The sequence below is a fragment of the Anabrus simplex genome, chromosome 5, assembly GCF_040414725.1.
Source record: "Anabrus simplex isolate iqAnaSimp1 chromosome 5, ASM4041472v1, whole genome shotgun sequence".
Taxonomy (NCBI): domain Eukaryota; kingdom Metazoa; phylum Arthropoda; class Insecta; order Orthoptera; family Tettigoniidae; genus Anabrus; species Anabrus simplex.
Window position 1 is genome coordinate 258157570 of NC_090269.1, and position 18719 is coordinate 258176288.

General features: G+C 39.2%; 1 protein-coding gene across 2 annotated transcripts in view; it reads right to left on the reverse strand.

The window, feature by feature from the left end:
* Nucleotides 1-18466, reverse strand: part of LOC136873965 (phenoloxidase-activating factor 2) — a 34357-nt gene extending 15891 nt beyond the window's left edge. Inside the window, exons 1-2 of one of the 2 annotated variants that reach the window (XM_067147365.2) lie at nucleotides 18262-18466; nucleotides 5831-6103 (exon numbers count right to left, since the gene is read on the reverse strand). In XM_067147365.2, the coding sequence (XP_067003466.2) occupies nucleotides 5831-6103; nucleotides 18262-18434 (446 nt within the window). In that variant the 5' untranslated portion in view covers nucleotides 18435-18466. Of the gene's footprint in view, nucleotides 1-5830; nucleotides 6107-18261 lie in introns of both variants that reach the window. The other variant, XM_067147363.2, reaches the window with a different exon arrangement.
* Nucleotides 18467-18719: the final 253 nt, after the last annotated feature.

The window sequence follows — 18719 nt, forward strand, 5'->3', positions numbered from 1 at the left end:
TTTATTAGTCCTCTGTATATGGTGGATGGTTCATGCCAATAAACTTCGTTACTATATGGCAAGTGGCCAGGATTGCTGCTTTTGGTAATTCTCTGTGAGAGGGAGTGGATTAAGCGGTTCAATGCTCCTGTGTAGTGTCTTTGGTATAATACCATTACATCCAATCACTACTGGGTTGATGATAACATTGTTGAGTTTCTACATGGTTTTTATTTCTTTGGCCAGATCTGTGCATGTGCCCATTGGAGGTTGTGAGTATTAGAGCAGGCTATGCCAATTATGAAGCAGATTTTCTTGTTTTTATCTACAAAAGTTATATCTGGTCTATTGCAGGTAAATTTTTATCAGTTATGATACATCTAACCCAGTAAAGATTGTAATTTTCATTTTTCAAGTCTGAGTGGGGTTTGTACTTTCAATATGCTGTAGTGCAATGGATTAGGTTTTTTATCGGGCTAATTTCTGATGAATATTTTTTGCAATTTGGTCATGTTTGTATTATAATCTGTATTTGCCATTAATCAACAACCTGAGGTTATGTTCTGGATGGGTTTTGGAGTTGTATTACATCATCGGCACTGATCTGAACAGACAGATAGATCATACAATATATGCTTTCTCCAGTTCCTTGTGGCAAAGACTTGATCTTGTATGGCGAACACGAAGCCATCTGTTTTTGGGTATATATCTGAGTGTGTCAGCCACTCATGCTACGCTTGTTTGTCGATGTATGGCTGATTTAACTCATTTAGATACCGTCCATGAAGAGGTTCCTTTTTTCCATAGAACGATATTATTATTATTATTATTATTATTATTATTATTATTATTATTATTATTATTATTATTATTATTATTATTATTATTATTATTATCCCCTTCGAAGGCACACACGGGTATTGCATATTCGATTGTGACTGTGTCACATACGCGGGGCGAGCTACAGAGCTAGTTCAAACTCTATGTTTTATACAAGTATCTATGGGGGATACTCTTTTGAGCGATTTCAGTGATATAAGAAAGTAAGATGTTACAACCTGGCCAAGAAGTCAAGACTTAAACTTGAAGGAGTGATGGTGGTGGTGTTGATTATTGTTTTAAGTGCAAGTACAGCTAGGCAATCATCCTATATATAAAACTAATAAAAGTAATTTCACATACCGTACTGTATATGAGTTGACTATGTTTGTAAGATATTATAAGTAGAATTTTGTAAACAATATGTATTTATTAAGGATGATGTGTGTGTTTAATAGAAAAAATTATTAGCGTAAATTGTTTAATATTGTATTCTAGGAAAATTTTATTCGTCTCCTGTTAATTTAAAATTTAGTGCTTGACAATAATGTATTTTAGTGTACCATTTGCCACCGAGGTAGACACCTCATTTGCAAATAAAGAGATTTTGATTTGATTTTGAACTACGCAGAGAAAAGAACGGAAGAGATCCGACACTTCAAAAATGAAGATATCGCGAAAGAAAGACAAGTTTCAGGGAGTAGCAATGGAAGACTCCTGAGCCCTTGAATACTCTAATACAATCGTGGTCGGGAAACAACAAGAGTTGACCAAGGGATGTCGGATAGGATAGACGAAAGTGACGAGACCAGGACTCAGCTAAGGGCCCTGTGGTCGTCAACCCACATTCCCAAGATCAGAGCCCCTGGGTTCCCTTTTAATCGCCTCTTACGAAAGGCAGGGGTACAGTGCGTGTTATTTCACAACCCCCAGCTACAGGGGGTAAACTTGAAGGAGACATTGTACACTATTTGCTAGGACCGAGTCCTTGGCTGAATGATGAGCTAAATGGACCGACATTTACATGCAACGCATCACACAGGGACATGCTGTAAAACTCGGCTCAATCCGTATGTAGTGTCGATACCAAGTTATCGCGGAAATACCTAGAAGAAAAAGAAGAGGAAGAAGAAGATGTTTGCTGCCAAATGAAATAAAGAATCGTTAACTAGTTGTCGTCGAAAAACCGAGTGATCAGTCGTATTCGGCCTAATGGCATCCTCTTTCGTAACTGCTAGCTAGTGCACCGCACGTTTAAGAGGCCTCAGTATATTACAGAACGTTGCCATGGTAAGTGTTATCAACAAGCAGCGTCCATAACAACGACACAAGCTGGTAGCCGACGTACTGGTCGACAGTGAATGTGTAGAGATTTCTACACCACAAGAAATAAACGAAAGCGAACAGAATCAATCAATCAATCAATCAATCAATCAATCAATCAATCAATCAATCAATCAATCAATCAATCAATCAATCAATCAATCAATCAATCAATCAATCAATCAATCAATCAATCAATCAATCAATCAATCAATCAATCAATCAATCAATCCTGATCTGCATTTAGGGCAGTCGCCCAGGTGGCAGATTCCCTATCTATTGTTTTCCTAGCCTTTTCTTAAATGATCGCAAAAAAAAATAATTGGAAATTCATTGAACATCTCCCTTGGTAAGTTATTTCAATCTCTAACTCCCCTTCCTATAAACGAATACTTGCCCCAATTTTTCCTCTTGAATTCCATCTTTATCTTTATATTGTGATCTTTCCTACTTTTAAAGACATCACTCAAACATATTTGTCTAATGATGTCATTCCATGCCATCTTTCTACTGACAGCTCGAAACATATCACTTAGTCGAGCAGCTCGTCTCGTTTCTCCCAGGTCTTCCCAGCCCAAACTTTGCAACATTTTTGTAACGCTACTCTTTTGTCGGAAATCACCCAGAACATGTTCTGTTTACACTTTGCTTTACGTTGCACCGACGCAGTTAGGTCTTACGGCGAAGACGGGGCAGGAAAGGCCTAGGAATAGGAAGGAAGCGGCCGTGGCCCAAATTAAGGTACAACCCCAGCATTTGCCTGGTATAAAAATGGAAAACCACGGAAAACATTTCCAGGGCTGCCGACAGTGGGATTCGAACCCACTATCTCCCGAATACTGGATGCACTTAAGCGACTGCAACTATCGAGTTCGGTTCACCCAGAACAAATCGAGCTGCTTTCCTTTGGATTTTTTTTTTCCAGTTCTTGAGTCAGGTAATCCTGGCGAGGATCGCATGCACTGGAACTATACTCTAGTTGTGGTCTTACCAGAGACTTATATGCCCTCTCCTTTACATCCTTACTACAACCCCTAATTACCCTCATAACCATCTGCAGAGATCTGTACCTTTTATTAACAATCATATTTATGTGATTAACCCAATGAAGATCTTTCCTTATATTAACACCTACGTACATACAATGAACCCAAAAAGAAACTTTCAATCCATCAACGCAGTAATTAAAACTGAGAGGACTTTTCCAATTTGTGAAACACACAACCTGACTTTTAATCCCGTTTGTCATCATGCCGTTGTCTACTGTCCATCTCACAACATTATCGAGGTCATTTTGCAGTTGTTCACAATCTTGTAACTTATTTATTACTCTGTACAGATTAACATCATTTGCAAACAGCCTTATATCTGATTCCACTTCTTTACACATATCATTGATATATATAAGAAAACATAAAGGTCCAGTAATACTGCCTTGAGGAATTCCCCTCTTAATTATTACATGGTCAGATAAAGCTTCGCCTACTCTAATTCCCTGAGTTCTATTTTCTAGAAATATAGCCACCCATTCAGTCACTCTTTCTTCTAGTCCTCCAATAGCACTCATTTTTGCCAGTAGTCTCCCATCATGTACCCTATCAAATGCCTTAGATAGGTCAATCGCGATACGATACAACTGACCTCCTGAATCCAGGATATCTGCTATATCTTGCTGGGATCCTACAAGTTGAGCTTCAGTGGAATAACCTTTCCTAAACCCAAACTGCCTTCTGTCAAACCAGTTATGAATTTCGCAAACATGTCTAATATAACCAGAAAGAATGCATTCCCAAAGCTTAAATGCAATGCATGTCAAATTGACTGGCCTGTAACTTTGTGCTTTATGTCTATCGGACCCTTTTCTTTATACATAGGGGCTATAATAGTAACTCTCCTTTCATTTGTTATAGCTCCTTCATGCAAACAATAATCAAATAAGTACTTCAGATATGGTACTATATCCAAACCAGTTACCTGTAGTATATCCCCAGAAATCTTATCAATTCCAGCCGCTTTTCTAGTTTTCAACTTTGTATCTTACTGTAAATGTCATTTTTATCATAGGTAAAGTTTAATACTTCTTTAGTATTAGTCACCTCCTCTATCTGGACATTATCCTTGCAACCAACAATCTTTACATACTGCTGACTGAATACTTCTTCCTTTTGAAGATCCTCGCATACACACTCCCCTTGTTCATTAATGATTCCTGAAATGTCCTTCTTGGAACCTGTTTTTGCCTTAAATTACCTATACAGACTCTTCCATTTTTCACTAAAATTTGTATGACCACCAATTATGCTTGCCATCCTGTTATCCTTAGCTGACTTTCTTGCTAGAATCAATTTCCTAGTAAGTTCCTTCAATTTCTGCTTACTTCCACAGCCATTTCTAACTCTATTTCTTTCCAAGCTGCACCTCCTTCTTCGTTTACTTCTCTGTTATAATATAGTGGATCTTTACCATTCCTTACCACCTTTAAAGGTACAAACTTATTTTTAAATTCCTCAACAATTGCTTTAACCCATCCCAGAGTCTGTTTACATTTTTATTTATCGTTTTCCACCGATCACAGTTACTTTTTAAAAACTCCCTTATGCCTGTTTTATCAGCCATATGGTACTGCCTAAAACTCCTAATTTTAATACCTTCCTTTCTTTCACATTTCTTTTAATTACGACAAAAACAGCTTCGTGATCACTAATACCATCTATTACTTCGGTTTCTCTATAGAGCTGCTCTGGTTTTACCAGCAGCACGTCCAGAATATCCTTCCCTCTAGTTGGTTCCGTTACTTTCTGTTTCAGCTGCCCGTCCCATATTTACTTATTTGCCATTTCTTGTTCATGCTTGCTGTCGTTTGCATTACCTTCTCAATTGACATTTGGTAAATTGAGATCACCTGCTACTATCACATTCCTTTCCATATCATTTCCGACATAGCTGATTATCTTATCAAATAATTCTGAATCAGCATCAGCGCTATCCTTTCCCGGTCTGTACACTCCAAAGACATCAAGTTGGCTATTATATTTAGAGGTGAGCCTTACGTCTAGAATTTCATGTTTGCCATCTTTAATTTTTTCGTAGCTTACAAATTCTTCTTTCACCAGAATGAATACTCACCCTCCTACCATTCCTATCCTATCTCTTCGATACACACTCCAGTTCCGTGAGAAAATTTCTGCATCCATTATATCATTTCTCAGCCATGGTTCAACTACTATTACAATATGTGGTATCTATTAAATTACGTAACTCTATTCCTTTCTTTACAATACTTCTACGGTTGAGTACTAATATTTTTATGTCATCCCTACCTGGCTTCCTTTTCCCTGTACCCTTATCACCGCTCCCAAGGCCACCCCGTTTCCCTGAATGTACCTTTCTATGGCCCTTCTAAACAAATTTCCTCGCTTATATGTAAACATGTATGTAGACAAAGTTAAGGCAGTTCCCGCTGTTTCTGCACATTCACTCGACGGAACAACTTACCACCCCATATCACTAACTCGAAGTCATCCATATCACGTTCACATAGTGACAAACTTAATCTTCAGCGCGCTTGTTGTTTTTGCCGACAGAAACTCGCTCAACATTCATTTGAGGTTGACGTCATTCAAGGTCGATCACAGTTGATCAGCCGGTAATTTACATGTAATTAACTTACAGAATGAGTCAGTTAAAAATAAGGGCATAGCCTACTCACTCATCAACACAATGTGCAGCAGTCAGTGCGATGTTCTTGCTGATAATGGAAGCTCCACAGTGGAACTTCCACTTGCTGTTTTCATTCTTCATGACCGCCAACATCCAAGGAAACTCTCCAGGCCCGGTATCTGTCTCTCCACGGAGAATCCTGTAAACGGGACCTCTTACACCACATGCGACTGGCTGACGTGATGCTCTGGATGTGAATTTCTTGCGTAAATTCCCACAACACACCTCTCCTTCTGAACAGCCGTGACTGGTAGCATTCAACCTGCTTAAAAAGGAAAAGTTTGTTTCAAAAATCTAGCAACATTTTCCAACAAATTAGACATATGTTTATAAAAATGTTTGACATGTATACATTGCTAAGATTTGTTTTTCACCATTGGCTTTACGTCGCACCGATACAGATAGGTCTTATGATGACGAATGGGATAGAAAAGCGGTAGGAGTGGGAAGGAAGCGACCGTGGCCTCAATTAAGGTTCAGCTCCAGCATTTTCCTGGTGTAAAAATGGGAAACCACGGAAAACCATCTTCAAGGCTGCCGACAGTGGGGTTCGAACCCACTGTCTCCCGAATGCAAGCTCACAGCTGCACGCTCCTAACCGCACGGCTAACACGCTCAGTTTGTTAAGATTTAGAAGAGTTCTATTAACGAATATCCCCTTTAGGTATGACATCTTTGTCAATATCTTAATGCATTTCGTGTATGAATACAGGATGTTCCCAAACATATGGTAAATAATCGGGGGATGGAGAGTACACCCCAAAAGAGAACCGCAGAAGGTCCCTATCAACACGTGCCCTACGGTCTACGTTTACAAGTTAAGCCTGTAGGTTATTAGCTATAATAGGAGCGAGGGAGAGTTCGTATTTACGAATTTTGGAGTCAGACATGCCCTTGCGGACATTGTAGTGCTTCGCAAGCGTGAGGAGCAAGGTTGCAACCGATGCCTGGAGTGTTTGAACGTGTCCTGCAATCAATGAGGTGGCGTGTTCAGACGTGCATTCAGGCATTTTGAGCCTTTCTTGTTTCAGAATGCAGAATCCCGGCAACATGGCGACAGCTACTTGACATCGGATGTGTCAGGTAAAGCTATTACCAATAAATGCTCTGAAAAGTTGGAAAGTCTGTAATGGGTAACCGATTCGTGGGATTCTCCCTTTTTTAGACAATACATTTATTTTGCGAAACCATATCTGTTCCTTTTCCTTTCTCTGATTAGTTATGTTTTATTTTAGCTAGTGATTTAACACGTACAAGGATTTTGGCGACGTAAGGATGGGAAAGGGTTTGGAATGGGATGGTAGCGGCCGCATTATTTTGACGGCGGGATTCGAACCTACTATCTCCCGAAACCAAGCCTACAGATACATGACTTGAACTGTACAGCTAACTCGCTCGGCGCTTCTTTGTCCGCAGTACACTGAGCAAATCCAATTCGTCAGCTTGTCACCATCCGGTTATAATTTCGTTTCGTTGAAGTCAAATATCAATAGTTTGACAGCTGCTCTGTGGGTCCTTGGTAAAGTGTCGGCCTACGCATTCCAAGATAGCATGTTCAAACCCGGTAGATGTAGTCGGACTTTTGAAGGGCGGTAAAAACTGTCCATGCGACACTCCATGTCGTACGATTTCGCCGTGTAAAAAAATCTCTGCTGACACATTTGTCGTTGGACCGATAAAATTTAAGAACTCAGCCATAGACGCCCAAGAGATTCGGTTTACTTTGGGATCTAGTAGGCTTGTCGGAACGTCGAAATTTGATGATGATGATGATGATGATGATGATGATGCTTGTTGTTTAAATAAAGGTGCCTAACATCTAAGGACATCGGTCTACGTAGAAATTTACGAGCAGACTGCCAAATGGTGTCAAAAATGTCTGCATATGGTAGCTGAGGCCATAGATTATTATTATTGTTATTATTATTATTATTAATATTATTATTATTATTATTATTATTATTATTATTATTATTAACAGAAAACAATGCCCCTCATCTTACGTAAAATAATAATGAAATCTTATGTTTGTTCTTTTGCGCTGCGTTGTGCTGAGACCTGGACGTTAACCAAAAGTGATATCAAGAGGCCAGAAGCCTTTGAGATGTGGTGTTGGCGTCGTCTGCAACGGATACGTTCAGCGGAGGAGAAGACCAACACTGGGGTATTGAACGTTGTCCAAGAAAAGAGACAGCTGTTGAGTGAGATTAGGAAGAGACAACTTTCTTGGATAGGGCATAGGCTTCGACATAGGAATGTGCATACATACATACATACATACATACATACATTATGATTAAAGATTATTATGCCTTTCGGCGTTCAGTCTGCAAGCCTCTGTGAAGTTACTAAACGTCGCCACAATCCTCGATTTGCAACTAGTGCTGTGGCCTCATTAGGTTCTATACCTCTTGTCTTTAAAGCGTTAGAAATTGAGTCTAACCATCGTCGTCTTTGTCTCCCTCCACTTCTCTTACCCTCCATAACAGAGTCCATTATTCTCCTAGGCAACCTATCCTCCTCCATTCACCTCACATGACCCAACGACCGAAGCCGGCTTATGCGTCCAGCTTCATCCATCGAGTTCATTCCTAAAGCAGCCTTTATCTCATCATTCCGAGTACCTCCTTCCATTGTTCCCACCTGTTTGTACCAGCAATCATTCTCGCTACTTTCATGTCTGTTACTTCTAACTTATTAATAAGATATCTTGAGTCCACCCAGCTTTCACTTCCGTAAAGCAAAGTTGGTCTGAAAACAGACCGATGTAAGGATAGTTTCGTCTGGGAGCTGACTTCCTTCTTACAGAACACTGTTGATCGCAACTGCGAGCTCACTGCATTAGCTTTACTACACCTTGATTCAATCTCACTATATTACAATTCTGGGAGAATACATAACCTAAATACTTGAAATTATCGACCTGTTCCAGCTTTTTATCACCAATCTGACATTCAATTCTGATGAATTTCTTACCTACTGACATTACTTTAGTCTTCGAAAGGCTAATTTTCATACCATAGGCTACTCATTGCACCTATTTTCAAGTTGCAAGATATTTGACTGCAGGCCTTCGGCACAATCTGCCATTAAGACCAAGTCGTCAGCATAGGAAGGTAAAATACCAGGTAAACGCCCTCGTGGAAAACCAAGAAAGACATTCATGATGACATTTCTTGTGAACTCAGAATGCAGGAGCTATGCGGACACAAAACGTACTGCACAGGATCGACCTAGTTGGAGAGGACTCATCGCAGGAGCAAACCGGTCATTAGACTGAATTACTCAAAGAAGTAGTAGTAGTTTAACAAAGGAATTACTTCTCCATTTCCAAACATAAAGCAAGTACCGTAAACAAAGTAAATAATATATAATGGCGTGTGGCCTCGGGAGAGGCCTGGGGCAGGTCTTTCGAGTTGACGCCACATAGGCGACGTGCGTACCTGTGAGGCTGAAATGAAATCTAATGCTGAAAACGTCAGAAATACCCAGCCCCCGAGCCATGGGAATTAACTGATGAAAGTTAAAATCCCGACCAGACCGGGAGTCGAACCCTGGACCCCTTGAACCAAAGGCCAGCATACTAACCGTTCAGCCATGGAGACAGACGTAAACAAAATCATTAGTTAAAGCAAATATTGCGAGTGGTGTCATTCAGTGCATACAACATAAAGAAAGTGACGAAGGGCGGGAAAGTCTCTCCAGATCTGGCAAACCTAAAACCGTCGGGATTGGAAGAGAGCAAACGTTTACCGAGGGAGGTCAGATGGGAGAGCGGAAGGCGAAAAGGCTGGTACAAGCAAGTGGAAGCAATGCCAGACCCAGCTACCACTCTCCTAAGTTGTGAGTCCCTAGGGCTTTTAGTCGCACCTTCCGACATGCAATAACTGCCCAACTACAGGAGTGGTGGGGTGATGAGTCGCTTCTCATGCCGAATGGAGAGTACTGCGGATATGTTTTATACCATGCTGTCCGTTTAGCGCCACACTAACTTCGTAAGACTTTCGGCGACTGTAGGAAAAAAGAGAGTCGCATCTGGTAAGGTGGCCGTGGCCTGCAGTGAAAATGGTAAACTGCTGACAATAATTTGCAGGGATCGACCCAGCAACTAGAGGTACGCTCAAATGGTGTCTCAGTTTGTGTTCATGAGTAACGACCACGGGGTCTTAGCTTAGCCTGTTATTGCTTCTTCTTACGTGTACTAGATTTTTATTGTACTATCTCCTCACTTTCCTGTCTAACATCCATTAGTCAACTCTTGCTGTCTTCCGACCCTAGATTTATGAGGCGTTCGTTCTTTCAGATTAACACTCTTCGTGGCCCCTCCATTTCTTTCGACGGGGACGGACCTTTTCCTTTTTCTCTTCTGTTTAGGCGTAAGAGGGGATGGTTTTCTAGTTCCATCTTTCTTTAAAATAATAATCATCACTACCATTCACTACAACCCAACACCTCTCGAAGGAGCTTATAGACACAGAACTAGTAGAATACCAAGAATCTCAGAATCTCAGCTTGGTCGGTGGTCCCTTTACCATTCTCGAAAGTGAACTTATCAAGTGTATTTAAAAAAAACACAACAAAAAACACTGTTTATTCATGCTGTCAGAAACTGCGGTACATGGGAGAAATTATTTTAAGGAACACAATAAAAAGTACTCTCATGCTTTCTTATTTTCGAGATAGTGCAGTAACTTTCAGGCACGTCGCAATGGAGGTGAGCTCTTTGTTCGTTTTCTAACCATACGCCAGCGCTTCTCAAATTTCTGGCAGTATCGGGAATCGAACCCGGACCTTCGAGGACGGTAGCTAATTAACGCTAACCGTTAATTATTATTATTATTATTATTATTATTATTATTATTATTATTATTGTTGTTGTACCAGGAGGTACACCTCAACCCCGTGCATTTAAATGAAGCGCCTTGAAGAACGCTATCTAAAATACAAAACTTGAAACACCTAGTGCAAGAAGTTGGGACGTTGATCAAGAGATGCCACTTCTAAAATGATAGAGTAATGTGCTATTTTAAGGTTTCCTAAACTGACTGGATATTTCTTTTTTTTTTCAGTGTATCAAAGTTTACAACAGCGATTTCAAGGAGTTTTGACTTTTCTCCATGGATGTCTCCATTAAAGAACTTATGTCATGCACTCTGGTGCAATGTGGAATAACTAGAAATTTAAATAAATTTTGTGTTCATTTGTTTTCTGAACTGAATTGACTTTCTTTATTTTTGATACTTCAAGGTTTGCAACACTTCTTACTTATCCTGCCAGCTTGGGAATCTGGCCAATCATATTTTTTGTTTCTTTAATTTTCAGCCAATCATAGGCTTCTTGTAACCTTTTGTCTGTCCAATAAAAATGAGAGGGTGTGTCCGGACTTAGTCCAGAGCCTTCTCGAACCTTCCTCTCGGGTATAAAAGCTGACGCCTTTTCGAGATAATTTGTCTTATTGATCGTCGTGCTATTGAGTGTGTGTGTTAAGAGAGGAGGCGGGGGCCTCATTCTTCGGCAAGCAGAACATCAGATAAGGTAATGGCCACCAGTTTCTAACTCAGTAGTTATCACCGCAAGCCGACTAGAGGGGAAGGTTCTAATTTTTTAACTATGTAACAGTGCATCTCCTAAAATGTAAACTTCTCTATCTTCTCATGTAAGAGTTCAAGTAAATCAATAGTACTTAACTAAAAACCGGGGATAGTTACCCTCTCGAATTCCCCTTCAATTGATCTTGAGGTGACTATGATTTAGTTACCGTTTTCACTTGTAAATTTTAACTTAATTTATCCATTTAGTCACCTCAGTAGTATGGGATTAGCCTCTACATCGTTGAGCCACAAGCCCAAGTAGGGTTTTAACCTCTTGATTCCTAGGAGTGCAAGTGTACGCCTCCATCCATTTTTGAGTTTGGGCCTGTAATTTAACCTGTTCTTTTTCACAAAGACCCGGTAATATGGCTACTCGATACCTCTGTATTCTTTCTTAAAATACAACTGCTACAGTCTTGTCAAAAGTAGGTTGTGCCTAGAGAGGCCTGAAATGTAAAAGTTATGGAGCAAAGACGCTCTTATATGAACTATAAAAGTTAATGGTAGCTTTGAGCAGGCTGTAAGGATTTGTGAGCTTAGTTTCCTGGGTAGAATTGTGGAGCGTTGAGGCTCCTTTCTTGTAATGTAATGGATATTTATGTATTATTGGGTAGTGCCTTTGGAAGGCCGTATCTTGTAACTGCTGGAGCAAAGTGCTCTTCTGAATTGTAATTTAGAATTTCTTGTGAAACAAATTGGGAGATTCGTCTCCTTGCCTTTGTAACTAAACGCAACATTAGTGATGTTGGGACCTTTGTAAATTATGAGCTTGTAGCTCAAAATTGTAACTTACTAATTCTTGGTTTTACTGTTTGTCGATTTTGTACCAAACTAGCTCTGTACCTGAAATATTGTTCTTTCATCAATTGAATAGTTTTGTTAAAATTTAATATCTGAAAAGAAATATAACCTTTATTTTAAAGTTTTAAATTAATCTTTGACTGTCGTAGATAGACTCATTCCATCCCGCGCCTTCCTTCACCTCTGCGTTCCACAGAATACCCCGGAACAATTATTATTATTATTATTATTATTATTATTATTATTATTATTATTATTATTATTATTATTATATAATTCGCTGGGGCCATGAAGGACCATGTTAAGTCTTGTTGCATTTGACACTGAACTTGGCCTTCTTTAGAGACCAAATTTCCTTCATTCTTTGTGAGTGGGCCTGCTTACGCTCCTCTGTCCAAGGGGCACCGTGTCTTCTCTTCGGTTGCTCGTCTCGGTTTAGCCCGTTCGTCAATATTTTTTTGCGGATGAGATCTCTGTTAAGAGCATCTTCAGCTGAGATATGTAGCATTTGCAGGTCTTCTTTGGTATTTCTAAACCAGGGAATTGTGGTTTTGGGGTTTGAATCAAAAAAGTGAAAGGTTTCTTTAGTTAACTTTCTTCCGTCCATTCTTTTCAGATGACCGTAAAATCGTGCCCGTCTTTTTCTGATTGTGTCGGTAATGTTCTCTATTTTGCTGTAGACTTCCTTGTTGGATCTCTTTTGATGGATTCCATTTCTGTACTTTGATCCCAAGATTCCTCTCACAATTTTGCGTTCTTTTTTCTCCAGTTCTTCAAGGAGTCCTTTGTTGGCATTTAGAGACAGGGTTTCGGCTGCATGTAGAACTACTGGCTTCAGAACTGTTTCATAGTGACGTATCTTGGTGTTTTGGGAAAGGCATTTTTTGTTGTAGATTGTGCGGGATGTTATTATTATTATTATTATTATTATTATTATTATTATTATTATTATTATTATTGAAAAATGAAAACCTACAACCTGTTTTCCAGTCATTGACCGGGTCAGGGATGGAATGAATGAAGCAGATATAGGCTATTAGTACGATGGGGTCGCCACTCCCAAAGTGATTTATTAATAACTGATAAATGCTATGAAATGAGTATGGAGAGTGTTGCTGGAATGAAAGATGACAGGGAAAACCGGAGTACCCGGAGAAAAACCTGTCTCGCCTCCGCTTTGTCCAGCACAAATCTCACATGGAGCGACCGGGATTTGAACCACGGTATCCAGCGGTGAGAGGCCGACGCGCTGCCGTCTGAGCCACGGAGGATTTTTATTATTATTATTATTATTATTATTATTATTATTATTATTATTATTATTATTATTATTATTATTATTATTATTATTATTATTATTATTATTATTATCATTATTATTATATTTATTATTATTATTATTATTATTATTATTATTATTATTATTATTATTATTATTATTATTAGTATTAGTATTGAAAACCTACAACCTTTTTTCCAGCCAGTGACCGGGTCAGGGATGGAATGAATGAAGCCCCCATCTTGCGGCGAGGATAGGAATTGTGCCGGCTGCCGAAGCCTGTCGCACTCCTCTGGAGCAATGCTTAATGACTGACATATCAAATGAAATGATAGTGGAGAGTGTTGCTGAAATGAAAGATGACAGGGAAAACCGGAGTACCCGGAGAAAATCCTGTCCCGCCTCCGCTTTGTCCAGCACAAATCTCACATGGAGTGACCGGGAATGGAATCACGCAACCCAGCGTGAGAGGCCTACGCGCTGCCACCTGAGCCACGGAGGCTTATTATTATTATTATTATTATTATTATTATTATTATTATTATTATTATTATTATTATTATTATTATTATTTGCAGGTCTTTCTAGTTGACGGTCGTAGGTGATCTGTGCGTCTGGATGTGATGATGACGATCATGGTCAGGTCGGGGAGGTTGACACCTGGTGTCGTCACATTGCTTACTCAAGGGTTAACGTCTCCATCCGACGGACAGGGTCATACGCCTTCACTCCATATGAGTACTGTTGTGAAGTCCGAAATTGAACCCAGGTTTTGGTACGCAGTCTAGTGTTTAGACATTGTATACCACAAGCTTTCGTACCTTGCGGGCCAACATTCTGATTGTGAAATTTGCAAATTTGAAGAAGGCAAGGTCATCGGCTAAAAAGGTAAGAATCATAGCAAAGCAAAGTCATCTCCGTACAGGCCATGACGGCCTTTGGAGGGGTGGAAAGTAAAGGCTTCCACTTGATGGGGTACAGTGGTTAGCTCTACGCCCGGCCACCTTTGTTCCCAGGAATTAACCTGGTACTCATTTTTTATGTAGGCTGAGTGAACCTCAGGGCCATGTGCACCTCCGGAAGTGGAAATCTCGTTTCTTAACTCTTACGACTTTCTGACGGGGAATCGAACCCACGTCCTTGCGGGTGAACCAAGCACGCCTTTACCGCCTCGGCCAGGTAGCCTCTGAGAGAATCATAAAAAGCGGTAAAAGAAATTCTAAACATTGTTCAAGGTGCCTGAGATGAGACCTTTCCCATATCCTGGAAATGATCACTTACCTAAGATAGGCTAATTACTAGTCTGTGATGTTACAGGAATGAGGATACAGCGCGCCTCTAAGTAAGGAAGGACATTCTGTATGCAGGATGTGAAGTCAACGTACTTTTTAATTGTACAGTATATAATTACAGTACATTATTACTTTCCTTTATTTGTGAGTAAAGCACGGAAACGGAACAATATCATGTCAACGAATGACCTTCGGGGTGTATATTTCTACTGAAATGAAATATAATACACAATGATAGTCCTTAAAGTGTGTGTCCAACCACGCAATATTTCATACCAACATGCTATAGCCTTAAACTTAATATATTATTGGAAATATTAGTTTAAAGGGGAGTTGGATCGCTTAAAATAAAAATAATATTGACTCTTAGAACTCCGTAACACAAAATAAGTAAACAGTTTTCTTATTATAGTGGTATATTAGTTGCTGTGAAACTTGTACATGAGCTATGACATATTTTACATTTACTAAGTTGATCAGTCCATTTTGATGCATCGCTAATAAAATTTCTGTATTTCCAAAACCATATGACACGAAAGGCTGTAGTTTACTTTGATATGATCAACATTCATTTCTTACGTTGGTAGTATTGCCATAACAATAGGAAACGGGCCTTACACCGCTATTTTTAATCCCATTTTTTTTGCATATTAATGTAGTACTTAGAAAGGTAAAAATGGTAGAAAACGGTAGACAAAAGGTAGAAAATAGTCCCTCAAAACCAACTATCTCATTAATTCCCCATAATGCTCAGTAGTGCTTCATTTTCATATACCTACCATGACTAACTTGGGACTGCCAAAATGTCAACATGATTTGAATACGGTTTTACCCCCTACAGCTAGCAGTTAGTAAAACCTGGTATTGGAACAGTACCTCTCCCAACACAAGCTTTGTACTCCTCCGTACTGACAGCCAATACAAATAAACTGAATTACGTTCTTAAACTGATGAAGTAACTCACCAAACCAAATGTACTTGCTTATTATGAACGTGTAAGTGGCCGCACTGACATTGCTGGAGATTAAGGTACTGTATATGTAGTGTTTAATGGACTGTCTATGTGTTGTGTATTTACTAAAGGGGTCCTTTACATCTGTGTTATGAATAGTTGTTGTTTTTCACAGAAACATTCAATATAATGAAGATATTTCATTCAAAATGTTCGATTTTTATATTATCTGAACCTACTGAGAAGAAATAAGGTCCAAATTTTGTGAATAAAAATGCATTAATATTAAACTATTGCATATAGAACCCTTAAACTTTGCATATTTACCTGTATATACCCCTCTTGTCGGCGAAGATATAACTAATATTGAAGTATATTTTGGAAGTTGTTATTTACTTTCTTGTCTCCCCAGAAAAATTTGTAATAATGGATTTGGGCCCATTTTATAGTGAAACATTCAATTACATTTGCAGAAAGTTGGTTATCTTATGTATAAATCAGGTTTGGTTACATGCTTTTTTCATATTAAAATACCTGATCTCAATTTCAAATGTTTGACATGCAAATGTCAGTCAGAAGTTATAAAATAATTAAGAGAAAGAATTAAACTAAAATAATATAAAGCAACTGTCATACTGTCTTCTTGAATTAGAAAAGCTTACCTAACACTTTTTTCGCAAATTTTGACCATAGGAACATTTTTGTGAACCATTCAATATGAATGAAACTGACAGTAGTTTGGGACATAAGAAAACCATATTGGTGGGAAATATTGAGTAATATCCAGATTCAAGATTGCGGGCAAACCATAATGCTTTGTATTTAAATCCTTCAGTTTGTTGTGATCTTAAAATATTTTACTCGAATTTTTTTGAATGTCTATATTCATTACATAATTGATTCAATAATACCGTATATCCCAAAATACATAGGGTATTATCATTCGATAATTTGGGGAACACGTATGTACAAAATGAGCAACGGACCTTTCTGATACTAGATCAGAGTTATTTAGAATGTTACAATTTAAGAAGAAATCATATAATGTTTGTTTCACTTCAGCTCTCCTTGAGTCTGAAGAATTTAATCGTACGATACATTTTTTTGCGTAATTTCAGTTCAAGAAATTTAAATTAAATACATAAAGTAGCTCAAATAATTCCTTCAAAGAAGTCTTAGCTGCAAGAAGTTTCGAGATACAGGGACACTTTTAACATTGGTGAATTAGAACAAATTAACTCCTAGTAAGGTGTTGAATAATTAGACTACAGACTTTTGTAACTCGAGGTAGAAAATGGAACAATATGTTGTAAATGGTGAGTGTTATTCAGTTGTCTTGGCTGAAGGTTTAATTTTGTTTCAGTGTGCCCCGGGTTCGATTCCTGGCCGACACAGCGTTGTCGTCAGGAATGACTACCGACCCTGAAACTAGGCCAAATCCACACTAAATATTAACCCCATGAAAACAGGAAAAGTCTGCAAGAAGAAGAAAAAGAAGAAGGAGAAGAAATTTATTTATTTATATCATTATTTATTTGTTTACGTTAATTTGAACTCGTAAGTTTTATGTTTTAAATATTCTGGACTGTTCTACAAGTTTCGGTTTATTCCTACTGCTACTATCTTGTTCTGTTTGAATGTTGCGCACGTCAGGGCGAGTCTGTTATTGTGTCTCGTCTGAGAAACATGTCAGTTATTATTTTTTCATTAATTGAATAAAAGTATTTATTTTGAAACGTATTCATTTTATATTTTTCTGCACAGTGCTCTACGCTTCCCCTACGTTAACATGAAAATTAATTTATTGTTACATATTTTAAAACACATGTGTGTCGGAACATTGTCACGCAGAAGTTCTTTAACGTGCCAGAAACCAATGGATCCGGATGTTCGAATATTCATCATGTATATCCTTACTGTAAACAGCAGGCAGTAAAAATGTAAGGTAATAATAATAATAATAATAATAATAATAATAATAATATTAATAATAATAATAATAATGTCCCCCTCTGTGGCGTAGTGGTTAGTGTGATTAGCTGCCACCCCTGGAGGCCCGGGTTCGATTCCCGGCACTGCCACGAAATTTGTAAAGTGGTACGAAGGCTGAAATGGGGTCCACTCAGCCTCGGGAGGTCAACTGAGTAGAGGTGGGTTCGGTTCCCACCTCAGCCATCCTGGAAGTGGGTTTCAGTGGTTTCCCACTTCTCCTCCAGGCAAATGCCGGGATGGTACCTAACTTAAAGCCAAGGCCGCTTTCTTCCCTCTTCCTAGTCTATCCCTTCTAATCTTCCCATCCCCCCACAAGGCTTCTGTTCAGCATAACAGGTGAGGCCGCCTGGGCGAGGTATTGGTCATCCTCTCCAGTTGTATCCCCAACACAGAGTCTGAAGCTCCAGGACACTGCCCTTGAGGCGGTAGAGGTGGGATCCTTCGCTGAGTCCGAGGGAAAACAAACCCTGGAGGGTAAACAGATTAAGAAAGAAAGATTAATAATACGTATACCTGGCGTGTGGAAGAGCGCTTCCCTCGATGGTCGCTACAGTTCGACATAAGCTGTGCTGCACACAGTAGCACCCGGAGCTCTGTTCACAAGGGCATTCCCTGAAAGAACCGAGGTTTCCACATCTGACCGCTAACACCAGGCACAGGGAGAAGAGTATGTGTATGTACCTCATGATGGATAGTTCTGATACGACTGCTTGGCTCCACACTTAGATTCGCCTTATATCAGCCCAACCCAACTGAGTCACGTTCAAAGTTACTTCGAGCAAAAATCTATGACATCAGCTCATGTAAACACCTACACAATATGTTGTGTTCCGGGAAATGTGATCCTGTCTATCATCATACAAGATCAACTCTTCATGACACGGCGCAATTTCACATCTTGCTTCGTTCATCCAAGTTTCAGTGGCTGCATAGCTCAATTGGTCGTTTATACTGACTATGCGATTCCATAC